Source organism: Macaca mulatta, chromosome 14 (genome assembly GCF_049350105.2).
Source record: "Macaca mulatta isolate MMU2019108-1 chromosome 14, T2T-MMU8v2.0, whole genome shotgun sequence".
Classification (NCBI taxonomy): domain Eukaryota; kingdom Metazoa; phylum Chordata; class Mammalia; order Primates; family Cercopithecidae; genus Macaca; species Macaca mulatta.
Genome location: NC_133419.1, coordinates 4,983,001 through 5,009,159, shown reverse-complemented (window position 1 = coordinate 5,009,159; position 26,159 = coordinate 4,983,001). Strand labels below are relative to the sequence as shown.

General features: G+C 53.3%; 3 protein-coding genes and 1 long non-coding RNA gene across 12 annotated transcripts in view; 2 read left to right on the top strand and 2 right to left on the bottom strand.

The window, feature by feature from the left end:
- CCND1 (cyclin D1) overlaps positions 1-4,513 on the top strand; it is a 13,211-nt gene extending 8,698 nt beyond the window's left edge. The window contains 1 exon segment of one of the 2 annotated variants that reach the window (NM_001278446.1): positions 1,200-4,513. In NM_001278446.1, coding sequence (NP_001265375.1) covers positions 1,200-1,364 — 165 coding nt within the window. In that variant the 3' untranslated portion in view covers positions 1,365-4,513. 2 annotated transcript variants of the gene reach the window in all.
- LTO1 (LTO1 maturation factor of ABCE1) lies at positions 3,104-26,159 on the bottom strand. Of its 8 annotated transcripts, XR_013403230.1 has the most exons (9): positions 25,996-26,159; positions 23,676-23,781; positions 22,006-22,076; positions 18,191-18,308; positions 17,700-17,879; positions 16,724-16,820; positions 7,373-7,468; positions 4,191-5,513; positions 3,604-3,785 (listed from the first exon to the last, which is right to left on the bottom strand). XR_013403230.1 is itself a non-coding variant. In NM_001194174.1 (7 exon segments), coding segments are annotated over 7 exon segments (699 nt in total). In that variant the 5' UTR covers positions 26,046-26,144; the 3' UTR covers positions 3,208-3,280.
- On the bottom strand, positions 6,991-10,158 carry LOC144334063 (uncharacterized). The gene is given in 4 exon segments (XM_077961831.1): positions 6,991-7,177; positions 7,179-7,439; positions 7,441-7,743; positions 7,745-10,158. Coding segments are annotated over 4 exon segments (843 nt in total). The 5' UTR covers positions 7,973-10,158; the 3' UTR covers positions 6,991-7,126.
- On the top strand, positions 11,585-16,106 carry LOC144334064 (uncharacterized). Its single transcript, XR_013403431.1, has 2 exons — positions 11,585-11,980; positions 14,740-16,106. It is a non-coding gene; the product is annotated as an uncharacterized LOC144334064 (long non-coding RNA).

The window sequence follows — 26,159 nt, the reverse complement described above, 5'->3', positions numbered from 1 at the left end:
CCCCATCTGTACAGTGGGACTGTTTGTGCTGCCAGCCCAGCCGGCTTCATTTGCCATGATGAGAATTTATCTGAAAGGCGGGAGAGGAAAGCCCTCCCTATAGTCACAGGACGCTAAAATGTTACGACCCCAGGGGTCCACTGAAAAGTCCTTCTGGCCTAGGTCATCGCCTGTCATGCCCTGCCTTTGTCCACCCCCATCTGGTTGGAAGTTCAGTGGCACCTGTTGGGGCTGTGGCCCAGCCCTGCTCCTTGTGGAAAGTCTGTTTCCTGGGCTGCCTAGAGACTCGGCTTGAAGCCCTACTGTGGCTTCCTGGCAGTTGGGACACACACAGCCCCAACACATGAAGCCAGTTCTCTATCCAGAAGCCCCCGCACAGGAGATAGCCGCTTCGGGCTGCCTGGGACTTGCCCGTGCTGGAGCTGAGGAGAGGCCCCCGGCTGGGCGCGGGGTTCCGGATTCCATGGCTGCTCTTTCCCACTGACGGTGTGGTGCGGCCGCCGCCAAGGGGGTCTGGAGACCCGGAGGGCGGAGGTGCAGGACTTCCAGGAGCTTCTGTTGCACTCCACCCGAGGGCGAGCACCTCTGTGGCCGCAGCGGGTGGATGCATGCTGTGCCAGGCTGATGGGTGGCCCCGGGGCACAGGCCTGAGCGGGAGAGGATGGAGGTGAGGGATCAAGGGTCCAGGTCCCCCTGGGCACCCAGCATTCATCCTCAGTCATGCACGGCCTGAGACTTTGACAGCCGTTGATCATGGAAGGCCAGGTTCACCTGGAGGGCTGCCACACGGAGAGGCTGTCTGAAAAGGCAGGACTGAAAGGGCCTGTCTGTCCAGATCAGATGGCACTGAATTCCCCAGGGAGCTGGCAGGGCCAGTGGGAACAGAAGGTCAAGGAGCTGTTGAGCTTGGGGATGGGCAGAGCGGGTGCAGGGTGGGCGGGCAAGCATCTGCTGTCTTGTGGCTCCGGAGGCCAGGTGGGAGGTGGAAGCGTTGGGTCCTGAGTGTCTCACTGACAGGTGATGGCAGCTCCCACGTCTCGCTCAGGTTCAGAGGCGGCGGCATGGGTCAAGGGACAGTTTTTTACTTAGTCTTGCTCTTATAGAGGCCTTCCAGGTCGTGGCACCTGGGAGGGGGCCCTCACCGCAGGCCCCTTCTAAGGACCCCCTCTTCCCACCTCTCCCCACTCCGTCTCTCTCAGGACTGCCTCCGGGCCTGCCAGGAGCAGATCGAAGCCCTGCTGGAGTCAAGCCTGCGCCAGGCCCAGCAGAACATGGACCCCAAGGCCGCCGAGGAGGAGGAAGAGGAGGAGGAGGAGGTGGACCTGGCTTGCACACCCACCGACGTGCGGGATGTGGACATCTGAGGGCGCCAGGCAGGCAGGCGCCACCGCCACCCACAGCGAGGGCGGAACCGGCCCCAGGTGCTCCCCTGACAGTCCCTCCTCTCCGGAGCATTTCGATACCAGAAGGGAAAGTTCCATTCTCCTTGTTGTTGGTTGTTTTTTCCTTTGCTCTTCCTCCCTTCCATCTCTGACTTAAGCAAAAGAAAAAGATTACCCCAAACTGTCTTTAAAAGAGAGAGAAAAAAAATAGTATTTGCATAACCCTGAGCAGTGGGGGAGGAGGGCTGTGCTACAGACAATAGAGGATTTTATACCCCAATAATCAACTCGTTTTTACATTAATGTACTTGTTTCTCTGTTGTAAGAATAGGCATTAACACAAAGCAGGAGTCTCGGGAGAGGATTAGGTTCGATCCTTTACGTGTTAAAAAAGAAAGCGTAAAAACATTTTTAAAACATAGAAAAATTCAGCAAACCATTTTTAAAGTAGAAGAGGGTTTTAGGTAGCAAAACGTATTCTTGTGCTTTTCCTGAAAAGCGCAGCTGTAGTGTGGTTCTAGGCATCTCTGTACTTTGCTTGCTCATATGCATGTAGTCACTTTATAAGTCATTGTATGTTATTATATTCCGTAGGTAGATGTGTAACCTCTTCACCTTATTCATGGCTGAAGTCACCTCTTGGTTACCGTAGCGTAGCGTGCCCGTGTGCATGTCCTTTGCACCTGTGACCACCATCCCAGTGGAGGTTTGTCGGGCACCAGCCAGCGTAGCAGGGTTGGGAAAGGCCACCTGTCCCACTCCTACGATACGCTACTATAAAGAGAAGACGAAATAGTGACGTAATATATTCTATTTTTATACTCTTCCTATTTTTGTAGTGACCTGTTTATGAGACGCTGGTTTTCTACCCAACGGCCCCACAGCCAGCTCACGTCCAGGTTCAACCCACAGCTACTTGGTTTGTGTTCTTCTCAATATTCTAAAACCATTCCATTTCCAAGCACTTTCAGTCCAATAGGTGTAGGAGATAGCGCTGTTTTTGTTGTGTGTGGAGGGAGGCCAGTTTTCTAATGGAATGGTTTGGGAATATCCTTGTACTTGTGTGTAAGCAGGACTTCGAGGCAAGTGCGGGCCACTGTGGTGGCAGTGGAGGTGGGGTGTTTGGGAGGCTGCGTGCCAGTTAAGAAGAAAAAGGTTTGCATTCTCACATTGCCAGGATGATAAGTTCCTTTCCTTTTCTTTAAAGAAGTTGAAGTTTAGGAATCCTTTGGTGCCAACTGGTGTTTGAAAGTAGGGATCTCAGAGGTTTACCTAGAGAACAGGTGGTTTAAGGGTTATCTTAGATGTTTCACACCGGAAGGTTTTTAAACACTAAAATATATAATTTATAGTTAAGGCTAAAAAGTATATTTATTGCAGAGGATGTTCATAAGGCCAGTATGATTTATAAATGCAATCTCCCCTTGATTTAAACACACAGACATACATACACAAACCTTCTGCCTTTGATGTTGCAGGTTTCATACAGTTTATTTTTAAAGATAGAACCTTTTATAGGTGGGAAAAAACAATCTGGAGGAAAAAAAACACACAAAGACATTGATTCAGCTTGTTTGGCATTTCCCAAAGTCATCTGATTGGAAAGGCATGGGTGTCACAAGGAAAATTAGGGTACTCGACGTAAGTTCGGTTCCGATATATTCTTATCCCCTGCCCCTTCCTTTAAAAACCTTAGTGACAAAATAGACAATTTGCACATCTTGGCTCTGTAATTCTTGTAATTTTTATTTAGGAAGTGTTGAAGGGAGGTGGCAAGAGTGTGGAGGCTGATGTGTGAGGGAGGACAGGCGGGAGGAGGTGTGAGGAAGAGGCTCCCGAGGGGACGGGGCGGTGCCCACACCGGGGACAGGCCGCAGCTCCGTTTTCTTATTGCGCTGCTACCGTTGACTTCCAGGCACGGTTTGGAAATATTCACATCGCTTCTCTGTATCTCTTTCACATTGTTTGCTGCTATTGGAGGATCAGTTTTTTGTTTTACAATGTCATATACTGCCATGTACTAGTTTTAATTTTCTCTTAGAACATTGTATTACAGATGCCTTTTTTGTAGTTTTTTTTTTTTTATGTGATCAATTTTGACTTAATGTGATTACTGCTCTATTCCAAAAAGGTTCCTGTTTCACAATACCTCATGCTTCACTTAGCCATGGTGGACCCAGCGGGCAGGTTCTGTCTGCCTCGGCGGGCAGACACACGGGCGCGATCCCACACAGGCTGGTGGGGGCCGGCCCCGAAGCCGCACGCGTGAGAACCGTGCCGGTGTCCCCGGAGACCAGGCTGTGTCCATCTTCTCTTCCCTGCGCCTGTGACGCTGGGCTCTTCATCTGATCGGGGGCGTATCATCATAGTAGTTTTTACAGCTGTGTCATTCTTTGCGTGTAGCTATGGAAGTTGCATAATTATTATTATTATTATTATAACAAGTGTGTCTTACGTGCCACCACGGTGCTGTGCCCGTAGGACTCTCATTCGGGATGATTGGAATAGCTTCTGGAATTTGTTCAAGTTTTGGGTATGTTTAATCTGTTATGTACTAGTGTTCTGTTTGTTATTGTTTTGTTAATTACAGCATAATGCTAATTTAAAGAGACTCCAAATCTCAATGAAGCCAGCTCACAGTGCTATGTGCCCGGGTCACCTAGCAAGCTGCCGAACCAAAAGAATTTGCACCCCACTGCGGGCCCGCGTGGCTGGGGCCCTGCCCTGGCAGGGTCATCCTGTGCTCAGAGGCCATCGTGGGCACAGGCCCGTCCCGCCCCACCCCTCCAGAACACGGCTCACGCTTACCTCAACCATCCTGGCTGCGGCGTCTGTCTGAACCACGCGGGGGCCTTGAGGGACGCTTTGTCTGTCGTGATGGGGCAAGGGCACAAGTCCTGGATGTTGTGTGTATCGAGAGGCCAAAGGCTGGTGGCAAGTGCACGGGGCACAGTGGAGTCTGTCCTGTGACGCGCAAGTCTGAGGGTCTGGGCGGCGGGCGGCTGGGTCCGTGTGTTTCTGGTTGCACTGCGGCGCTTCCCAGCACCAACATGTAACCGGCATGTTTCCAGCAGAAGACAAAAAGACAAACGTGAAAGTCTAGAAATAAAACTGGTAAAACCCCAGCATGGTGCCCGCCTGTTTGCTTCCTGGGCTGGCCGGGAGCCAGGGGCGCGTGTCCTGGTGCCCCAGAACCAGGGCAGGGTGGCAGGCTCAGCAGATGCGGGAGGCCACAGCCTGTCCTGTGCACTGCGGGAAGTTCAGCGGCATCCTGACCTCCACCCACAGGATGACAGTCACGCCACCCGCTGTGACAACCAAGAATGTCTCCTGACACTGCCACATCCCCGGGGGTGGGGACAGAATCCAGCCAGGAGCAGGCACACCCTTCCCAACTGGGAGGAAGCCCTGAGCACAGGGGTGTGAGGTGGGAGGGGGACTCCTGTCCCGGGGAGGCTCCAAAGAATAGTTTGCAGGCAGCCTGGCTGGGTGAGCCCACCTCCGACCACGCGAGACAACAGCTCCAGCCTGGGTGACGTGAGTGGTGCCCATTGATTGGGAACATCTTCCATCCCTTGCTTGCCCCACCAGTTTGTCTTCTCAGGTTATTTGCAGATAGGAAAATAAATAAAGCCGGCATTTGTTAACCCCCTTCTGGCACAAACTGCTGTTTGTTCTGGATGAATCATGACCCTTTGGCAACGCCAGGCTCCAGGAGAGCAAAGCACCGTGTCAGGGCTGTGATCCAGGGTGGCCTTTCACTGGGATTGTGGAGACCTGGAGGCTGCCTTATAGGATGCCCGTGACATCCACCTCTGGATTTCAGGTGCACGTGACTGAACCTAACTTCAAACCCCGGGGTGGAGGTGGGTAGTGGGAGTTCCCTGGGAAGGTGTCCGCGGACCTTGGTCACTGCTCCTGGACCCATCTGTGAGGTTGGTCTGTCCTTACCCCAAGCTAAGTGGAAGCTCAGGTCCCACGTCACTGATGGTTACTACTTGTCAGCTGTAGGTCAAATCTCTGGCCTTTATGAAGCACCTGCTGTCTACCCTTCCTGCCTTGTAGAGCACTCCTCCCAGGGCGGAAAGTGGGGCCAGGGTGGTCGGTGTGTTGGCTCCACAGGCACCTGCCCTGGGAGGAAGGTGGGGTATGGAGGGAAACACTCAGCCCCTATAGGTCTCCACCAGCCTCTGCCCTGAGGGTGGGGGCTCCGGGAGCCTTCCCCAAGGGAGTCCCATGTTGAGTGGGTGGGGGAGTCTGCAGGGTGCCCCTGACAGGTCACCTCAGCAAGAGCTCAAGGGACCGTCGGAGCCAGAGGTGACACTGGTGGCCACTCAGGTGGCTTACAAGGCCCAGCTCCTTGCTCCTTGGGCAAATTACTCTGAAGGCAGGGACCAGGTCTGCACTATTGTAGCTGTTCAGTTCTGGGCAAGAGCCAGGTCCTGTGTCAGGGCTGGGGTCCTAGGGAAGCCATGCCCCCGCCCCCAGCCTGCAGCTGGGTTTACATTCATCCCCCGAGAGCACATGGGTGTAGCAGAAGGCCTGTGCAGAGAGTTCCAACCATCGCGCACCTTTGGTTGTTTCACGGAGCAGGCAAGGTAGCCATCGGACCCTGTTAGGTTTGAGCAAAGATGTGGGGAAGAAGCTGGAGAGCCACTTTGCCGAGCGCGGGGCTCAGCCAGGCTGGCAGGGCAAGGCAGGGGCCCTGAGTGGGTCAGGTGTGTTCACAGCCAAGTGTGTAGAGAGGGCTCGGGCCCAGAGTGAAGCGGTTGTGAGCTCCCCCACAGCCCAGTCTCTCTGTCTCGGCATCTGTGGCATCCCCTTGATGGTGGGGTCTGTACACCCCCCACCCCTGGCTGTGCCACGATGGGGGGATCTGTACATCCCCTGATCCCCCCACCCCTGGCTGTGCCACGATGGGGGGGTCTATACACCTTCCACCCCTGGCTGTGCCACGATGGGGGGGTCTGTACACCCCCCCAGTGAAGGGTAGGTCCATACATCGTGGTCATGCCACGAGCTCCAAGGCTATATTAGTCTGTTTTCATGCTGCTAACAAAGACATACCCGAGACTGAGTAATTTATAAAGAAAAAGAGGTTTAATAGGCTCACAGTTCTACGTAGCTGGATAGGCCTCACAATCACGGCAGAAGGCGAAAGGCACATCTTACATGGAGGCAGGCAAGAGAGAATGAGAGCCAAATGAAAGGGGAAACCCCTATAAAACCATCAGCGCTCATGAGACTTACTCACTGCCATGGGAACAGTATGGGGGGAACTGCCCCTATGATTCAATTATCTCCCCTCAGAGTCCCTCCGACACATGTGGGAATTATGGGAGCTACAATTTGAGACGAGATTTGGGTGGGGACACAGCCAAACCATATCAAAGGTGTGGTCTGGCTACTCCGGGCCCTTGTTCCCAACTCTCAAACTCCACTGACATCACTTTGGGGCCTGTGATCCCTCCTGGGACGCAGTGAAGACCTCGTCCATTGTTGGAGTATCTGCGCTGCCCAGAGGGTGACGGTAAAAAACTGACCTTTGAGGAAGTTCAGAGACAACGACTTCCGCAGTCAGCTCTCCCTGCAGCCCCTTCTCAGAAACCTGTTCTCAGGTGCCCCAGCACCCCTACCCGCTCACGAGGGGCCCTGCCCTGCCTCCTGGCCCCTGTCCCTGCAGGCAGACAGTCCTCATCCATTCTTCATCTTCTGCCCCCAACCCCCGGCCTTCCTATCTCCCTTCAGCTCCGTCCAAGGTCCTTGGGACTCAGCCCCATCTCTACCCAGCCTTGAGCCCCAATAAGCTCAATGTCTTTGCCCAGGAGCTCCTGACACACCAGACAGAATCAAGCTTCCTGTTCTGTGCTTGGCCCACCGCCTTGGTCCACAGGACCCTTCATCTCTGCACTCACTGTGAGGACGGGCTCTCTGGAGGCTTCCCCACCCCACACCAGGCAGTTGGCTCTGGGAGTCTGGGATTGTCATACCTGGGCACCTTCCTGCTCCGGCTGAGTCCCTCCAGGATGGAAATCTCCCTGATTCCTCTCTGCCTCCCTTCTCCCCACCCTGGCAAACAGTGGGTCCTAGGAAGGGGGCCAAATGGAAGGGAGGTCGTGTCAGCTCCCACAGGGCAGCCCCAAGCTGCCAGGCTGAGTTGCAGATCCATAGGTCCAGCCTGATCCGCGTGCCAGGAGCTGACTCCATGGCTGGAAGGGCCGGGGATTCCCCAGGGGCCCAGACAACACCTAGAGTTGTCATGAGGAGTGAAAGTCCCCGAGGGGACAGAGGACGGAGGCTGGACAGAGCAGGCATGCAGACTTCCGACCGTGCTTGTGGGATAACAGTGGGCAGGGCTGTTGCAGAGGATGGGGCAGTGCCCGTGGGAGTCCAGAGAAGCCAGGCCCAGCGGCAGTGGCATGCAGCTGGCACTCCCTCCAGCCACCCCGCATGCAGCGTGACCCTCCTTGAAGCACCCCAGGAAGCAGAGTCACAGCCTGGCTCTGCCCAGCATCGAGGGCCTGGCCTCTGAATCTGGTGGGGAAGGCTGTGTTGCCTCCTGGCACCCGCTCCATCACCAGTCCCACCATAAGGCTAGTCCCCAGAGTCAGCACTGCAGCCAGGGCCAGCGAGGGCCAGCAAGGGCAGGCCTGTGCAGGGGCTGCAGCATGGGGTGTGCGTCCCGCACGCTGGGCCAGCCTCGCAGCTCACAGGGCTCTGTCATCCCAGGAATGTCTTTGATCAAGAGTTTATGCAAGACGAGGAAAGCAAGCCCAGGACCTCTAATCCGTTCCCACAGTCCCCTGCCCGCTGGGGCCCCACAAGCCCAGCGCCACACCGCCAGGCCGGAGCAGACAATAGCTGGCGGACGGGTGGGCGGGCAGCTCCGGGGCCGCTGGCCTTGGGGCCCACATCCGGGAGCATTGTCACCGCCACTCACGGGGGCACACAAGGAGGACTGGGGAAGAGAGAATGCAGAGCCCTCTGCTGAAGGGGCTTCGGTGGGCCTTGAGCCTTTCAAAGACGGCGGTGTCCATTAATCCTTTTAATTTGCACCTAGCGGCAGCTGAGACAAGCCTCTCAACCGGCAGCCACTTTAAGAGCCGAGTGGTCTAACCCGAGGATCAGCTCCTATTCCAGACCCTGGGCCCTCTGAGCCTGTCGGGGCAGTCCTCCTTCCCTTTGTTTAATCACAGGAGGAACCAAAGCTAGAGGTTACTGAGCACGTACTGTGTGCCTTGTGTTTGACACTGAACACAGTTTCTCTCCGAGTCTTGCAACGACCCCATGGGTTGGTGACAGGGAGGGGACACTCTGGTGAGAGCCACAGACACAGCCCTGCCCTCTCTGAGCCTACACTCTCCCGCACACAATCATCCCATCTGCTAGGTCAGGGATTGGCAGGTTTTTCCGGAGAGGGCCACATCGAGGGGCTTCAGGCTTTGCGGGCCACAGGGTCTCTTGCCCTGTGCAAAAGCAGCTGCAGCCGCTCTGTGAATGAGTGAGCATGGTTGTGTGCCAATAAAGCTTTATTTACAAAAATAGGCAACGGACTGGATTCGGGCGAGGGTAGTAGTTTGCCGACCCGTTGCAGATGAGTAAACTGAGGCCCAGAGAGGTAAAGTAACTAAGCTAGGACCGCACAGCTAGTATGTGACCAAGCCAGCCTAGTGGGTCAGCCTCATGGAGAAGAAAGGGCTCAAGCTTCAAAAATGGAAATGCATGGAGCCTTCACTGGGCCATTTGCAGCCAGGCCCCATGCACACAGCTCAGGGCCCTGCTTCGCCAGCTCCACCTGTTTCAAGGCTCCCAGTCGGTCGCCCCTGCGGGCAGCACTGTGTCTTGGCTGCTGGCCTGGAGAAGGGCAGCCAAACAGGCCAGCGGTGGACATCTGAGGGCGATCAGCTGTTTAAAAAGAAAACTCGCCAGCATGTATAGACACACATTAAGCACACACGTTTTGGAGTAAAAGGCCCTGGGGTTGGATCTCAGATCTGCAACATTCCCGCTGTGTGGCCTCATTTCTCTGGGCCTCAGTGTTCACACCTGTAACATGGGGAAAGCCTGCAAGAACACAGCCCATGATGGGGAGTCGTCTCCATCTCCTACCCATGCCAATGACCAGCACAGAACAGGGGCTCCGTAAATCTCTGTCCAATAACTGAACTCTGTCTGGGGTACTGAGGATTCAATGGCTCAATGTGTATTGAGCAGTGCTGAGCACCGAGCTTGGGGCGCAGTGATCACTCAGGGAACGCCGTCATCCCCTTGGAGCATCCGCATAGTCACCATCACCATTCCACGCACCACCCAGGTCTGGAAGCACAGGCCCCCGTGCCACGGTGGCCACGGGTGGTGGCACCAAGGCTGATCTTAATTCCCTCCTTTGGCCCATTCAGTGGACAGTTCTGGGTTTTCTTGCCACCATGGATGCCCCCTCCTGGTGTTGACAGCACCCAGATGTTGCTCCAGGAGAACCACCATTCCCAGATCTGTGACTTGAACGGGACTGACCCCATCCCCAGCTCCAGGCCAGGCCCTGATAGGCTGAAATCCAACCGCACATCCATGCCCACCAGAAGAGCAGCAAGTTAATGGATGGGGGAGAAATCAAATAGAGCCACTGAGTCTTGAGGAGACATTTTCTGGGGCTTCTGAAAAAGAGAATGCTTCCCCCTCTTCCTTAGGATTCCCAGCAGGGGAACACGAGCCCAGGGGTGGCACTGCCCCTCTGCAGCCCCAAGGGAAGACTGAGCTGCTCCCAGAGCCTCACAGGGGAGCCTGAGCACAAGGCCAGCCTGAGGGAAAGCAGATAATGGGTAACGGGTCTCCAGACAAACTGCTGGATCAAGCCCCTCCTGAAGCCATCCCCCTTTTGTTCCAGGAGCCAATCATTGTCCTTTATTAAGTCAGTTGGATATGGGCACTGTGTCATTTGGTTTTCAAAGACCCTTAACTACTACACCTTGTGTTTTCTTTTCTTTTCTTTTTTTTTTTTTTTTGAGACAGAGTCTTGCTCTCGCCCAGGCTGGAGTACAGTGGCGCAATCTCGGCTCACTGGAAGCTCCGCCTCCTGGGTTCACGCCATTCTCCTGCCTCAGCCTCCTGAGTAGCTGGCACTACAGGTGCCCACCACCATGCCTGGCTAATTTTTTGTATTTTAGTAGAGACGGGGTTTCACCATGTTAGCCAGGATGGTCTCGATCTCCTGACCTTGTGATTCGCCCACCTCGGCCTCCCAAAGTGCTGGGATTACAGGTGTGAGCCACTGCACCCGGCCGCTTGTGTTTTCTACCTCTTCTAGATCTAACGTGTATGACTGACATAAACAACAGGAGCGACTGACAGAGTTACCATGTGATCTTAGAATTTCAACATGCCTGTCTTGCTTAGCTGGGAGTTCCACAGGGTCAGGGAATGACTCCTCTTGGGGCCACCAGTGCCCAGAGGTATGCCTAGAACTGCTGTCTGAAGGGACAGACCCCTCTGTGTGTAACACTCTGAGTGTAACAGAGCACATGTGTGACCAAACTGACTTGGAGGAAAGGCCTGACCACATCCACCTCCCCAGTTCCGAGGCCGGATAGTGCCCACAGGGGCTGAGACCAGGGGAGAGGATCGAGCCAGCCTTCTCTGGTGGACCCTGCCTCAGTCCTCTGTGCAGGGCAGTTGCACCTCCCAGAAGGCAGAGGCCTCTCAGGGAGGGAGCCTTGCAGCGACAGCACTTTTCAGGGGCTCCCGCCACTTGCCCTCAGTGACGGCTGAGACCGGGGGAGTCAAGGCAAACCCCTGAGGAGGCCCCGCGTGCAAGGCGGGAAGTGTCTGGATGGTGCGGCCGGCACCCTTACCCTCCAGACCAGCAAACGAAAGCCCAGGCCGGGAGAGGGGCCTTGTCGTTTTCTGTGGCTGCTACAATGCATTTTCACAAAACAACAACCAACATTTCTCTCAGAGTTCCAGAGGCCAGCAGTGTCTGCTGTACCCGCTCTCCCCCAGCTTCTGGTCGCCTCGGACGACCTTCAGCTCTTGTAAGCTGGTCCACACGCAGCTCCAAACTCGGCCTCCGTCCTCACAGGGCCATCAGCTCCGTGTCTTCACGTGGCAGTCTCTCTGGGCTGCCGGCTCCCCTCTCCTTCAAAGGACACCAGTCATATTGGACGAAGGGGCTACCCTACTCTAGTAAGACCTCACCTTAACTTACATCTTTTTTTTTTTTTTTTTTTTTGGAGACAAAGTCTCACTCTATTGCCCCAGCTGGAGTGCAGTGAGGCAATCTCGGCTCACTGCAAGCCCTGCCTCCCGGGTTCAAGTGATTTAGCCTCACTCAGCCTCCCGAGTAGCTCAGAAATACAGGCACTGCCGACGGGAGGGATAGCATTACGAGATATACCTAATGTAAATGACGAGTTAATGGGTGCAGCACACCAACATGGCACATGTATACGTATGTAACAAACCTGCACGTTGTGCACATGTACCCTAGAACATAAAGTACAATTAAAAAAAGAAAAAAAGAAATATAGGCACCGCCATCATGCCTGGCTAATTTGGTTTTATTTTTATTTTTAGTAGAGACAGGATTTCACTCTGTTGGCCAGGCTGGTCTCGTGTTGGCCACTCCTGACCTCAACAGATTTCACTCTGTTGGCCACTCCTGACCTCGTGATCCACCCACCTCAGCCTCCCAAAGTGCTGGGATTACAGGTGTGAGTCACTGCGCCTGGCCCCATTCACATCTTAAAAAAATCTACAAAGACCCCATTTCGTATTTCCAAATGAAGTTGCAGGCACCAGAGGCTAGGACTTCAACGTTCCTTTTTGTGAATACATTCAATTTGCAACAGACTTGGGCTCTCAAAGCCTGGAAGCAGGCTCCACAGTCCCCTCGAATTTCAGAGGCACATACTCACTGGAACCAGCAAAGGGACACCAATCCGTGAGCCTCTAGCTCAGCAAGCACCACATACTCTACACGTTCAGGTGTCGCCCGAGATAGAGGCTTCCATCCCTGCAACCCAAGGCCCAGCTGCTCTGGTAAGGGTGCCAGGGAGGAGACACAGCCAAGGCGCTATCCTGATGCGGGTCACCAAGGGGCAGATGCCAAGGCCTCGATGCCACCTGAGTTTACCAGCCAAGGAGAGTTATGAAAAAGTGTATGAGCAAGGAGTGACTTTCCTTCTTGGAAGTTAATCTGAGAGATCCCAGCTGAACCCTAGTCACGCTGGCTTGGACAACTCGCTGAACCCTTGAGGCCTGGCTCCTCGCCTGCAGGTCCCGTGTCCTGTGAAGCACCAAACACAGTGACCCATTTTTCTCAGATCATAAGAACTCTGTGACTTCAGTTTACTGAGTCACAAACCAGTTCCTCATTTGATTCATTAAGGATCAGGATAACTGTGGGAATTAGGATAAACTTGCATGTTAATTACCCTTTTTGGTGTCTCCAGATTACACTGGTGTTTTCAGGTGGAGTGGGAGAGACTTTCCTGCGGCGTTGTAAGGCCAGATGAACGCTCGCAAAGCTCAGTATGAAGGTCATCTCCTCCTGTGCCCACCCTCTCACTCCCTCCTCTCCCCTGGGCTCCCAAAGTGCCAGGGGCGTCCCTAGGTGAGACCTGCTCACAGGGTCTGGGGCAGCTAAGGACCCATCCAGGCACTGCCTCTCCTACAGGCAGCCGGCATGGGTCCTTTTCCATAAATCCAGCTGCTTTTGCCTCAATCTGGCCTCAATCTGCTAGATCGGGGTCCCCCATCCTCAGGCCGTGGACCGGCACCAGTCCATGACCCGGTAGGTACCGGGCCGCACAGCAGGAGGTGAGCAGCAGACGAGAGAACATTACTGCCTGAGCTCCACCTCCCGTTAGATCAGCAGAGGCGTTAGATTCTCATAGGAGCGGGAACCCTATTGTGAACTGTGCGCGTGAGGGATCTAAGGGGCGTGCTCCTTATGAGAATCTAATGCCTGATGATCTGAGGTGGAACAGTTTCATCCCCAAGCCATCCCCACCCCCAAGCCCTGGCCATGGAAAAACTGTCTTCCACAAAACCAGTCCCTGGTGTCAAAAAGGCTGGGGACTGCTGTGCCAGATGCAAGACTGGTCCTGAAGACAGGCTGCAAATTCTCAGAAAGCAATGGCCTCAGGAAGTGAATCATTCAAGCAACCTGCTCAAGCCCTGCTGTGCCCCGTCAAGCCTGAAGTTGGCCACTTACTGTGACCACTGGACTTGTCCTCAGTATCTCTGCAAAGCGAGGGTGGTAGCCCTGCCTCCAGCACTGGTGGATAATCCCGGTAAAGGGCGGGCCAGCAGCAGCCACCGAGCAAACAGGCCTCTCGTCCCTTCTTCCTATCTCCTCATTCTTTTCTTGCCACTGGTTAGAGAAAAAATGTCAAGGGGTGAATGGAAAATAAAGTGAAAGGTGGTCGTGTTTTAGGACTGCTGAGTGGCCCTTGGGCAGTTCCCTTTGGCCATCCAGTGACTCTGACAGGTGATTCCAAAGTGGAGAGTTCAGTGGAGGACTGACTACTCTTGCTTGTGCCTAGCTGTTAACATTCTAGAAAAACTAACTGAAGTAACTTCAACTTTTACATGAAATGGCTTTATTTTCTCCCGAGTCCCAATTCAACAGTCTATCCAGCAGCCACAGCTGGGTCCTGTTAGGGACTAAACTGTGTCCCCACAAGACTCATGTGGAAGCCTTAACCCCCAGCGCCTCAGAATGTGACTGTGTGAAGAGTGAGGTCTTTAACACGTAACTAAGTTCAGATGAGGCTGGAAGGGTGGGCCCGAATGCAATCTGACTGGGGTCCTTATAAGAGATGAGGACACACACAGAGGAACGACCACGTGAGGACATGGGGGGAAGGCAGTTGTCTGCAAGGCAAGGAGAGAGGCCTCAGGAGGGAGCAGCCCTGTGACGCTTGATCTCGGACTCCAGCCTCCAGAACGAAGGGAAGGTGGACCGCTGTTGAAGTCATCCATCGGTGGTGCTGTGGTGGCAGCCCAAGCTGAGACAGTGGCAGACAACACGCTGGGAGCTTCCGACAGGAAGGAAGGGGCAGGCCAAAGCCTTGGAAAACCAACCACAAGGGATGCAAACCAACCCCAGGAGCTCCCAAACTCAAGGCCACTCTGGACAAAGGCTGACATCCAGAATTAGCGGGATGGGATGGGCCTGACGGGGATGGGGAAGGCAACAAGCAGCCTTTGTCCGCAAACAACGGAAACCCAGGGCCACGGCCTTCCACGACGGGGATGGGCAGCGCCTACAGGTGCGAGCAAGGTGGCTCAGGGCTGCTGGGAACAGCACGCGGTGGTATCGAGGACGCAGGTTCTTCCTAGCTCTTCGCTCTGCCAGGCTCGGGGTGGCTTCAGCTGTAGCCAGCTTGCAAGATGACTGGAGCAGCTCTAGCTGTCACATCCCAACAGGATGATGTTCAAAATAGCACCAGCACCTTTTCTTTGGAATGACGTAACCTTTCCCAGACCCCCGCAGGACCTTCTGCCAACTCATCTCCTTAACCCAGCAGAGACATACAGTCATTCTAAGAGTGGGCCCACTGTGCTGGGGACTGGTCAACCCTCTACTAACACCTCATTAGCAGAAGAGAAGACACAGACATGCTCATTCCCAGGGTAGAGGCTGAGGATGGCGTTGCCTGGATAGGATGGAAGCACCTGTTACAGTGGGCTCTGTCTGTACCACAATGTCGGGGGTGACCAAGGGATCCTGGAAACTGGGTCTCGTCCTCTAGAAAGGGGCCAGGCAGGCACAGGCCAGCACAGTGTGTGAGAATCTTGAAGACGAGGCAGTCCTGGCTCCCTGTGAGGCAAACCAGAGGAGGAAGCGGCAGTCTGCTGCTCAGCCAGCTGTGTCGAAGAGGCAGGCAGGGAGTAGGGAGAGAGAACAGGAGACAGAGATGGGAGAAGAAAAAAAAAAAAAGAGGAGGGGAGAGAAGGTCGGGGACAGCGGGGATAGAGATGTCTCGGAGAGGGTGGATGAGTAAGAGCTGGGCCAGGTGAGCAGGAGCTGACCAGTCCCCAACACAACGGAACCACTCTCGCAGTGGCTGTGTCTACGCTGGGTTAAGGAGACGAGCTGGCAGAAATCTAGGGCACATGTCTTCCTTCATACCCAGATCCGAAATGCCCTGGAGGAAGAAACAAACTGGCTGGATGTTGTGCTATAAATGATGCTGTGTCATACGTGACACTGTTTTATAAATGACACTGTGTTACAGGTGACGCTGTGTTATAAACGATGCTGTGTTATACACGATGCTGTGTTATGAACGATGCTGTTATAAACGGTCCCAGACAAACTTTCACTTTAAAATATGCTATTTACTTTTTTCCAATTATAAAAATAATACATTATCAAAATAGACAACTTACAAAACACAAAAATCCACCAAGGGAAACACAACAAAGGCCCCTGATCCTGCCATCTAGAAAGAATGGAAATCTTTCTGCCCGGAGGCACCAGCTCTGATGAAGGCACAACGGGGCGATGCCCAACGCAGACTTCCCCAGACCTGAGGTGGGGCCACAAACGAGGGGTGCACAGCCACACACGCAGGTTTACAGTTCAGGAGGAGGAGACCTAAGTCTTGTCTTCAAAAAGAAAAAGCAGGCTGGGAGTGGAGGCTCATGCCTGCAATTCCAGCACTTCGGTAGGTGGAGGTGGGTGGATCATTTCAGGCTAGGAGTTCAAGACCAGCCTGGCCAACATGGCAAAACCCCATCTCTACTAAAAATATAAAAGTTACTTGGGCGTGGTGGCGGGCACCTGTAATCCCAGCTACCAGGGAGGCTGAGGCAGGAGAATCGCTTGAATTCAGGAGGTGGAGGTTACAGTGAGCCGAGATCGCGCCACTACATCCCAGCCTGGGTGAAAGAGTGAGACTCTGTCTCAAACGAAAAACTGAAACAAAAACAAAGCAGCGCTCTCTCTCCTCCCGAGCCGCCGTGGAGGTCCCCCTGCTGCCGTGGAGGTCCCCCTGCTGCCGTGGAGGCCCGCCCGCCGCCGTGGAGGTCCCCCTGCTGCCGTGGAGGCCCACCCGCCACCGTGGAGGCCCGCCTGCTGCTGCTCCTGAGGGAGTCCCTGCTCTGGCTCTTGCAGCCAGCAGCTTAGGCAGCACAGCACAATCCACTAGGACATTCGGGAATGGTTTTAAAACCGAAGTGGATTCATGGTGACTCCTTAATAATCCCGTGGACTGCTTTCAGACATGCTTTCTGGAACAGGAGGGGTGGGGAGAGCCAGCGTGCGGGGACTTCGGTGACCCTGAGGTGCACACAGGAGGGTGCGTGAACACATGTCATCGCATATGACCACTCACCTCGTGGGGACCCACCGAACCATCCACTCCGCTCATCCGTGCCCAGCCCAGTCTCTGTATGGCACCTCGTTAAGGACCGACAGAGACAAAAGAGCGCCTAGGAGAGGGGAGAATGCAGGAGCCTGTACACACGGTTCTCAGTTTCTGCAAATATAACGGCCTCCTAACATTTGGTCTTTGGTTCAAAATATTTCCCCCCTTCACCATCTTTTAATGCTGCAGAGCTCATCGCCCCTCTGGGGACAGTGTGAAGGATATGTCCGGGTCCCCTCAGGATTGGGCTGGCCTTTCTTCCTCTCAGCCAGATGGCCAGGCAAACTGGCCACCACGGACTCCCCCGTGCTCCTCGAGGCTCAGCAGGGCCCATGCGGCCTGGGAGGGAGGGCAGGGACTCCCAGTGCTGAGGTGCCGGCCTGTGCATTCCAAAGGCGGCTGTGCCTGGTGGCGGTGAGGCACGGCCTGGGGGCGGAAGTCCTAGCTCTGCTGCTGGCTGCCCTCAGACCATGCAACCCCTTCTTGTCTCACCTTCTTCCTCTGTAAAATGGGAGTAACACCCACCCCGTGGGCTCCTGAAGGGATTAAATAAAACACGAGACGTACGTCCTGCAGGGCCTGGCACACAATCGGCTTCGACATGCGGCACAGCACCCGTCCAGACCTCCCACGAGCCTCGTTGAGGGCCAACTGTCTCTCTCATTGCAAAAAAAAATTTTAAAACCTGCCTTGAGTCCAGGCCTGGGGACTGACCCTATCCAGAGCCAACCCCAGGCCAGAGCCAGCCAGGCCTGTGCTGCCGAAGAGGCCGTCAGGCCAATGCACGTGGGCCCAGCAGGGAGCAGCCACGCGAGGGCTCTGCCAGGGATGGCTTCAGCCCAACAAAGGGCATTGTGAAGAGGCCCCACGGCGGGCACCGAGATGACACAGGCAAAAAACCCCGGGGAAGGAGGCCCTCCCGCGGCCGAACCGGAAGCCTCACCCTCCCACTGAACGACGGCCTTCCCAGCACCGTCTGGCCCTTCGCCGCATTTCTAAACATGTCACACACACATCTGTTCCTCGATGTTCAGTCTCTGTTCATCCATCGTTCTCAAAATGAAAGTCCGGAACCTTCTGCACTAATTTTAAAGTCTGGCTGAACGTTGAGTAATGAACAAAACTGAAAACACAAAAGAAAAGGGATGGTATTTTTAATCTTGTGTATTTTTACTGAAAAACGAGAAGATAATTCTATCTCTAGCGATAGCTTTTCCTGTCTACGTGGCCAGCCCATAAGTGAGTTCTAACTCCTATTTTCTGGACCATCTTCGGTTTTCCCGCAGTGCGACTCAAGGACGAGGCGCCTCTACGGACAGTTCCACGGCGCACGCAGCCCCAGGCCATCGCCGCAGCGGCCCTGGAGTGCGCCGCCCCGCCCGGGAAAGGCACAGTCAGGCGCTCCCAGCAGGAGGAAACACACAGTGCACGCACCTGTTTAAATTTTCCCCTGATTTTGTCTAAGTCTTCATGGAGTTTATCATAAGTAGGGTCATCATAAGGGAATTTCTGGATCATTCCAATCAATGATTCTAAGACCTTCATCTTTCGGCTGTAAAGCACAGAAATACAGACTCTCAGTCATGTGCACACACCAGGTTCAACTTACGCAACAGCTATGCTGCTTGCTTACTGAAACCCAGCAGGTGCGCTAAGAATGCCTTCGTTCAAAAGCTGGATGATCATTTTCTCATTACACGAAATCATATTTATTTACCTAGCAACGTGCTTAGGCCCACACCCAGCACCTCGACAGCAAGTGTGTGCCTAGCTTACAGACATGCCTCCATCCGGACCATGGGGCTGAGTGGCTGAGGCAGCCTGAAGCCCCACTGACTCTTGAGGTCGCACACGCAAAAACAGACAGAACTGGGCAAGAGGGACTGGGGCTGGGCACAAGCAGCCTGCTCTGGGTCTGGGGATTTTCCAGGATTTGGAATCTTTGTGCTCAAAGCCTTCCGGAGTTCAGCTGCAAGTAAACCAGCAAATCCCTCCCTCAAAAGAGCGGAAATCAGTACTGTCCCCTCCCTAGGAAGGACAGAGCTTTGCTAGGGAGGCAAGGAGGTTCTGCAGAAAGGGTGTGCACTCAGGAGACAGCAGCCCTGGGCATGACTGCTCCCCAACACCGACCTACCCGCTCTCAACCCTGCTGGCCTCGTCTGTAAAATGGGGGGCATCCCAGTCTCCAGATGGTAATAAATTCATTTCTGTTGTTTATCTTTTTTAAAATGGGGAGAGTAACAGCAACCTCATAGACTTCCAAGAGGATTAAATAACTGACATGGGCTGGGCCTGGTGGCTCACGCCTGGAATCCCAGCACTTTGGGAGGCCAAGGAGGGTGGATCACCTGAGGTCAGGAGTTCAAGACCAGCCTGACCAATATGGTGAAACCCCGTCTCCACTAAAAATACAAAAATTAGCTGGGTGTGATGGTGTGTGCCTGTAGTCCCAGCTACTCGGGAAGCTGAGACAGGAGAATTTCTGGAACCCGGGAGGTGGAGGCTGCAGTGAGCTGAGATTACGCCACTGTACTCGAGCCTAGGGGACAGAGCGAGACTCCATCTCAAAAAAAAAAAAAAAAAAAAGACATGAAGCTTGGACTCCAGCACAGAGTAGGTGCTCAATAAATGTCAGTCTCTTGGTTTCCTCTGGATCCTAGAGACCAGGGCTCTCACCTGCAGGGGTTTAAAAATAATCCACACGTGTGTACATCTGGTGGGGCCAGGTCCTTCCAATGAACCACAGAAGCACGCTGCCCCTGTGCCGCATTGGGCCATGTGAGTGGCCAGAGTAGGCAAGATTCTCGATTAACAGGAATTTTAAAGAACTGACGGTGAGGATGGATCGACAGCAATTCAAAGCAACCAAGACTCCTGTGTGTGTGCAAACAGCTGGTGCTCCTGGACACACAGAAGAGCAAGTTCGCCAGCTGCATCCAGTTTACAAGAGCTAACGACGGCTACCTCTCTGAGAAAATACAAAACTGTGAAAGGTCAAAGCAAGTCAGTTTTAGCAACAAAGCACCTGGTTTCCAGGGAAACCAAAGGGAGATGCCAAAACGTGGGAGGTGGCTGTATGCTACCCAGTGCAGAGGACCACCCTCGGTGCTCAGCGATGCTGCTCAGACACACCCAGCCGGGCGCACCATCAGAGGCAGCACACATCAGGCAGGTGTGAGCAGCTCAGGGCTAACGAAACAAAAGTGATGGCACCAGAGCCCCCACGCTCAGCCCCGGCACGCGCTGCTCTGCAGAAGGGTTTCACCAGACTGCTAAAGCCGGGGACAGAAGTGCCACGCAGTTTACTGGAAAGCTAGTTACTCAACAGAAAGCACCATCTTTTGGCCCGAGATGCCGCTCTCCATGGTTTCTTTGGTGTTACCATGCCCAGCATTTTGCTGAATGACAATGCAAGTGGCGGGTGTTTTTCTCTTAACATCCTTATTTGGAAACATTTACAGGTAAAACATGCAACATCAGCCCTTCTTCATTTAAAAAAAATAAACAAAACCTGACATATAAGATCCAAATATCCGTGAACCACTGCTCTACAATAAAGCCTTAGGTTCCAAAGAGACCTCTGGGTACTACTGGACGGGGTGAGGGTGGCTGCAAGGGGGGTCTGGCCGGGCTTCCACCAGCCCCTCGTCAACCAAAGCGGTTCTTCTCTGTTAGCTAGACTGGGTGTGCTGCGTTAAGACGTCAGCAAACCCCTGCTCTGGGGTAAGGGCTGGCAGCCTCCTGGGATGGGACCACGGACACACAGCGCAGCACTTCTCCGGGAGCCGGCAGATTCTGCCGCGGTGGGAGACGGGAGACGGGAGACGGGAGACGGGTGGAGAACGCCAAGCACACACATCCTTTTGTGGCCTGGAGTCGAGAGCCAAGCTCAGCTTTGACTGCCACCCAGTGGCGGCACAGGCTGCCAACAACGACTGCCCTGGGGTCCCCAGCTGCCTGCCACCGCCTGAGAACCAAGAGGAAAATGTCCTCAGGTGCCTCTCTACTAACCCAGAATCCCATCAACTCCCAGCCGCTGCTACAAATGCAGCAGAAAGAACCACCAAATTAGCTGCAAGCATCCTCATTCTTAAACATTTGAATATTCAAGATATTCAAGGTATTTCTAGAAATTCCAGATATTTCAAATAAAAGCACAAGGCACGTGGTTAGGGCGAGTGTTATCCACTCTCCCTGTGCCCCCCCACGCTAGGCGAGGCCACGAGGTGTCAGAACAACCCAGAGCACCAGCTGAGGTCCCGCGCTTGCTGCCGCCCATGAACGGCAGAGTATCCAAACCATCTCTGCCGTTTACTTGAGGGTTCATTTCCAGCTCCAGAATGAAGCTAGATAAAGCAGGGCCACGTGGGGCCTCAGTAAGTACAATGCAGGAAGAAGAGTTTTTGTTTGTTTGTTTTTGAGAAGGAGTCTCGCTCCGTCGCCCAGGCTGGAGTGCAGTGGCGTGATCTCAGCTCACTGCAACCTCCACCTCCCGGGTTCAAGCAATTCTTCAGCCTCAGCCTCCCGAGTAGCTGGGACTACAGGCACCCAGTACCACACCTGGCTAATTTTTGTATTTTTAGTAGAGACAGGGTTTCACTATACTGGCCAGGCCAGTCTCGAACTCCTGATCTGGTGATCTGCCCACCTCGGCCTCCCAAAGTGCTGGGATCATAAGCGTAAGCCACTGCACCCGGCCGAGAAGAGTTTTTAACAGCTAAAAACAATTCAAATGACAGCTAACATTTATTGACTGTTGACAAGCTCCAGAAAGGAGTTAAACACATATAAATGCATTTTCTTGTTAACAGACTTAGTTGGCTACATTAAAAAACTGATGACAATGGCATCCTCATTTCTGGGCCCAAGTCATACAAAACTGTTATAATTTGTTTATTAGAAGCTCAGGGGAAAGGTGAACGAGAAAATACAATCAATGTCAACATTATTTTATTGGTAGGGTATCTAAAAGCCACGTGGTTCCCTAATGACTCCAGGTAAAAGGCAGGAGCAGAGAACTCGTGAGAAGCAACAACAGCCAGTGTTCATCAAACACCTAAAACGTGCCTGGCGCTTTCTGTTTAGTATTTTCATTAAATCTCCTAACAATGCTCAAGCTTGACACTGATTATTTTCTCCATTTTACAGATGAGGAACAGACAGATTGATTACTCAAGGGCATGTCGGTAACCCATGGAACTAGAACTCCTGGTTCCTACACTAAGAAAGAAAGACACCTCCATCTTTACCTGTCCTTCTCAGTGGTGCAACTGTGCAGTAGACATTTCCATGCAAAAGCAAAACCCTGGTAGCACCCGATCTGTGAATGTGAAAAATATGTAAGAGTGAAATTAATAAGCCAACTAGCTACACTTTCATTACCAAGATCTCTCAAAACAAAAGGTGGGGGCAAAGGGCAGCGGTGCTTCTTACACTATTGTTCTGGAAGTACCCATTGGGCATTAGGCAATGGAAATTAGGAGATTAGGTCATCGGTGGGGCAGCCAGTCTCCCAGATGCCCCAGTCCTCATCTCCTGGTACCCATGCCCTATGCAGGTCCCTCGACACTCCATCAGGGTGGCTTTCGTAACCAACAGAATGTGGAGGACCAGCACAAAGCTCCTGAGTCTAGGGATAAACGCCAATGCCACCTGCCTCACCAGCTCTCTTGGACCACTCACTCTTGAATGTCACAAGGACACATAAGCAGCCTCATGGAGACGTCCATGCCCACAGTCAGGTGACAGCACCACCTTGGAGGCAGATCCTCCAACCCCAGTCAAGCCGTCAGGTGACATGGCTCCGGCTGACACCCTGAGCCAGGACCACCCAGCAAAGCTGCTCCTGAGCTCCCAACCCTCAGAAACATGTGAGACCATCAATATTTGCTATGTTAATCCCCATGCATTTTGTGGTGATCTGTTTCGAAGCATCAAACATCCAATATAGTCATAACTGCCTCAACTCAGACTTTGCCAATAAGGGCCACTTATCTGTAAGTAAGGGTCAATCTAGGACAAAGGGCAAGAGGAGAAAAAAAACCCATAAAGTTAATGAAATTTCAACGTAAACATAAATGTAATATTTTCACATGACAGAGGGCACCCATGCTTTGGACAATGATTCAGCTGGCTTAGTACATGAGCCAGCACCACGACACTCCAAAATAAACTGAGGAGACCAGGGACTTGTTTTATCTTATCCAGCCTGCATAACTTAATTATACCTACCCACAGCAAAATGCGCTCTCGGTTCTGTACTAAGAGTATTTCTCCAGCAACAGTCCATCTAGTCCATTAACTCCCACACAAAGGCACTGTGATTTTTGTTTGTTTGTTTTTTGGACACGGAGTTTCACTCTTCTTGTCCAGGCTGCAGTGCAATGGCACGAATCCTGGCTCACTGCAACCTCCGCCTCCTGGGTTCAAGCAAGTCTCATATCTCAGCCTCCCAAGTGGCTGGGATTACAGGCATGCGCCACCACGCCCAGCTAATCCTGTATTTTTAGTAGAGACGGGGTTTCACCATGTTGGTCAGGCTGGTCTCCAACTCCTGACCTCAAGGTGATCCGCCCACCTCAGTCTCCCAAAGTGCTGGGATTACAGGTGTGAGTCACTGTGCCCATCCAGCACTGTGACTTTTTTTTTTTTTTTTTTTTTTGGAGACGAAGTCTCGCTCTGTCACCCAGGCTGGACTACAGTGGTGCAATCTCGGCTCACTGCAAGCTCCGCCTCCCGGGTTCATGCCATTCTCCTGCCTCAGCATCCGGAGTAGCTGGGTCTACAGGCGCCTGCCGCCACGCCAAGGCACTGTTGATTTTAAAAGGCCTGACATTCTTACTCCATCACATTGAATATCCAAATAAATTATAAACTGTAAATGAAGAGGTTTCATCTCCAGATGGGGGTTCCCACTTACCTCAGACCCGATTTTGGCTCCATGCAGCGTGCCATGTTGCCTTCCTTCCATCACACCCAAACTACTGCCTTCTTCGTAGCCTTCCCGATACCCTTCCCCATGAAACCTGTGAAGAAGAAACATGCTTCATCAAATCAACAGAAGAAAGAATACTTTTTCCAGCTTCATCAAATCAACAGAAGAAAGAACACTTTTTCCAGAAAAATTTTTCTCTCTTATATTACCCGGACCCAGTAAGACAAGCCAGAGTAAGAAGGAAAAGCCTAAAATTCAAGTTAGAAGACACAGATTCCGGTCCCAGATATACCACTTCCTAGTCTCCTCTGGAAGTCACTGTACCTCTTGTAGCCCAGTTTCTTCATCTACAACAAAGGGCTAAATCAGTGATTCCCAAACCTGATAAGAGTACTAGAGACACACAAGGAAAATTCAAAGATATTAACTCAAAAGCCTCAACCCCAGAGATTCGGTAAGTCCGGAGCAAGGCCCTGGAATCTACTTTTCTTTCTTCCTTCGTTTTTTTTTTTTTTTTTTTAATTTTGAGACAGGGTCTCTGTGCCCTGCCTGGAGTACAGTGGTACAATCACAGCTCACTATAGCCTCAAACTCCTGGGCTCAAGCGATTCTCCAGCTTTGGCCTCTCAAAGTCTTGGGATTGCAAGTGTGAGCCACCACACCTGGCCCAGAATCTACTTTTTTTTATTTTTTTTTGAGATGGAGTCTTGCTCTGTGGCCCAGGCTGTAGTGCAGTGGTGCAATCTAGGCTCACTGCAAGCTCCGCCTCCCAGGTTCACACTCTCCTGCCTCAGCCTCCCAAGTAACTGGGACTACAGGCCCCTGCCACCACGCCCGGCTAATTTTTTGTATTTTTAGTAGAGACGGGGTTTCACCATGTTAGCCAGGATGGTCTCTATCTCCTGACCTCGTGATCCGCCTGCCTCAGCCTCCCAAAGTGCTGGGATTACAGGCATGAGCCATCGCGCCCAGCCTTTTTTTTTTGAGATGGAGTTTCGCTCTTGCTGCCCAGGCTGGAGTGCAATGGTATGATCTCAGCTCATGGCAACCTTCACCTCCCAGGTTCAAACATTTCTCCTGCCTCAGCCTCTCGAGTAGCTGGGATTACAGTGCAGGCATGCGCCACCACGCCCGGCTAATTTTGTATTTTTAGTAGAGACGGGGTTTCTCCACGTTGGTCAGGCTAGTCTCAAACTCCCGACCTCGGGTGATCTGCCCGCCTCAGCATCCCAAAGTGCTGGGATTACAGGTGTGAGCCACCGCACCTGGCCCGGAGTCTACTTTTCTAAGTCTCCTAGGTAAGTCTGGTTTGCAGCCAGAGTTAGGGGGCCAAAGTTCTGTGAGTGTTCAAGTAGCACTAGCCCAAGTCAACTGCTTCCAAAAAACTGCAACATACACAGGGTTTGACATCACATTGGTAGGACAACAGAGAGAAATGGCATCAGATCACCACAAAATGTACTCCCACTGGTACCTGGAGTAGCACTGACCGTGAGGCCCAACAGTGGAACTGGCATTATCTTAACCTGCAGTCACCAAAGACACAAGGAGTGGGCTGCAGCACTCCATGAAGCAGACTGCACAGCTCCCCACTTATCAGTTATGTGACCCTGGAAAGTGACTGTGCCTCCTAGTCTGTAAATTCCGAAGAATAATTGGATCCACTTACTAAGTAGGGCTGAAGTAGATAACCAGGGTGGAACGTTTAGCTCTGCGTCTGACTCACAGCGAGAGCTAAATAAATGTCAGCAACTGACTGCTAAATGTTCGGTCGCTTTCTTAACTAACATCTATGGACGTGTCCTGTGGGCCGGGCACTGGAAGTCAGCCAGGAGGCAACTCACAGTTCCCCCACTGTCGCAGCACGAGGGGCTCCCCAGGGGCTCTGGAGGGAAAGGGGTGTGGTCGGGCACATCTATCAGCACATCCATGAATACTGCCGTATGTCCTATGGTTAAGGAACCAGAAAAAGAGGCAGCTCCCAGATGGCAAAGTCTGTCCTCCCACAGGACGGGGCGGCCTCGGAGGAGGGGAACCACCAGGCTGAGCAGATGCTTGGGGCAGCCCTGACACGGAAGGCGGGTCTGGAATTGCAGCTGGGCACGTGCCTCGCCGGAGAGGGCGAGGAGAGAAGGACCAGAGCCTCAGGCCCACACTTGTCCTGCGTCCACGACCACCAGGCGCTCCCCAATGCGCACGCCCAAGGGACGCCAAGCTCCAGCAGCCGCCCTGGGCCTCAGCCGGCGGCGAATCCGCTGGGAGAGGACCAGACAGGGCGGGGTACGGGCCTGGCCTCGCCACCCACCTCTCATCCGCCATCACGATGGAATCGAATATATCCTGACTGCCAGCCATAGCGGCAAGCAGCCCGCCCTTGGCCCCCGGGATTCTGCAGCACTGCGATGCCGTCGCAGTCCCGGCAGGTTCAGGCACAAACGCTCCGCTTGGGAGGAGACAAGATCCACTTCC

Bases quoted from the DNA above. Each gene is read 5' to 3' on its own strand.
- LTO1 (XM_077960682.1), bottom strand. From the start codon at position 26,045: ATGGCTGGCAGTCAGGATATATTCGATTCCATCGTGATGGCGGATGAG. The intron at 18,309-22,005 runs GTAAAGATGGAG...TGTGCTTTACAG, and splicing joins TGCACCACTGAGAAGGACAG to CCGAAAGATGAAGGTCTTAG. The intron at 17,880-18,190 runs GTGCGTGCACTG...TTGTGTTTTCAG, and splicing joins TCAGGGGAAAATTTAAACAG to TTTTGTTCATTACTCAACGT.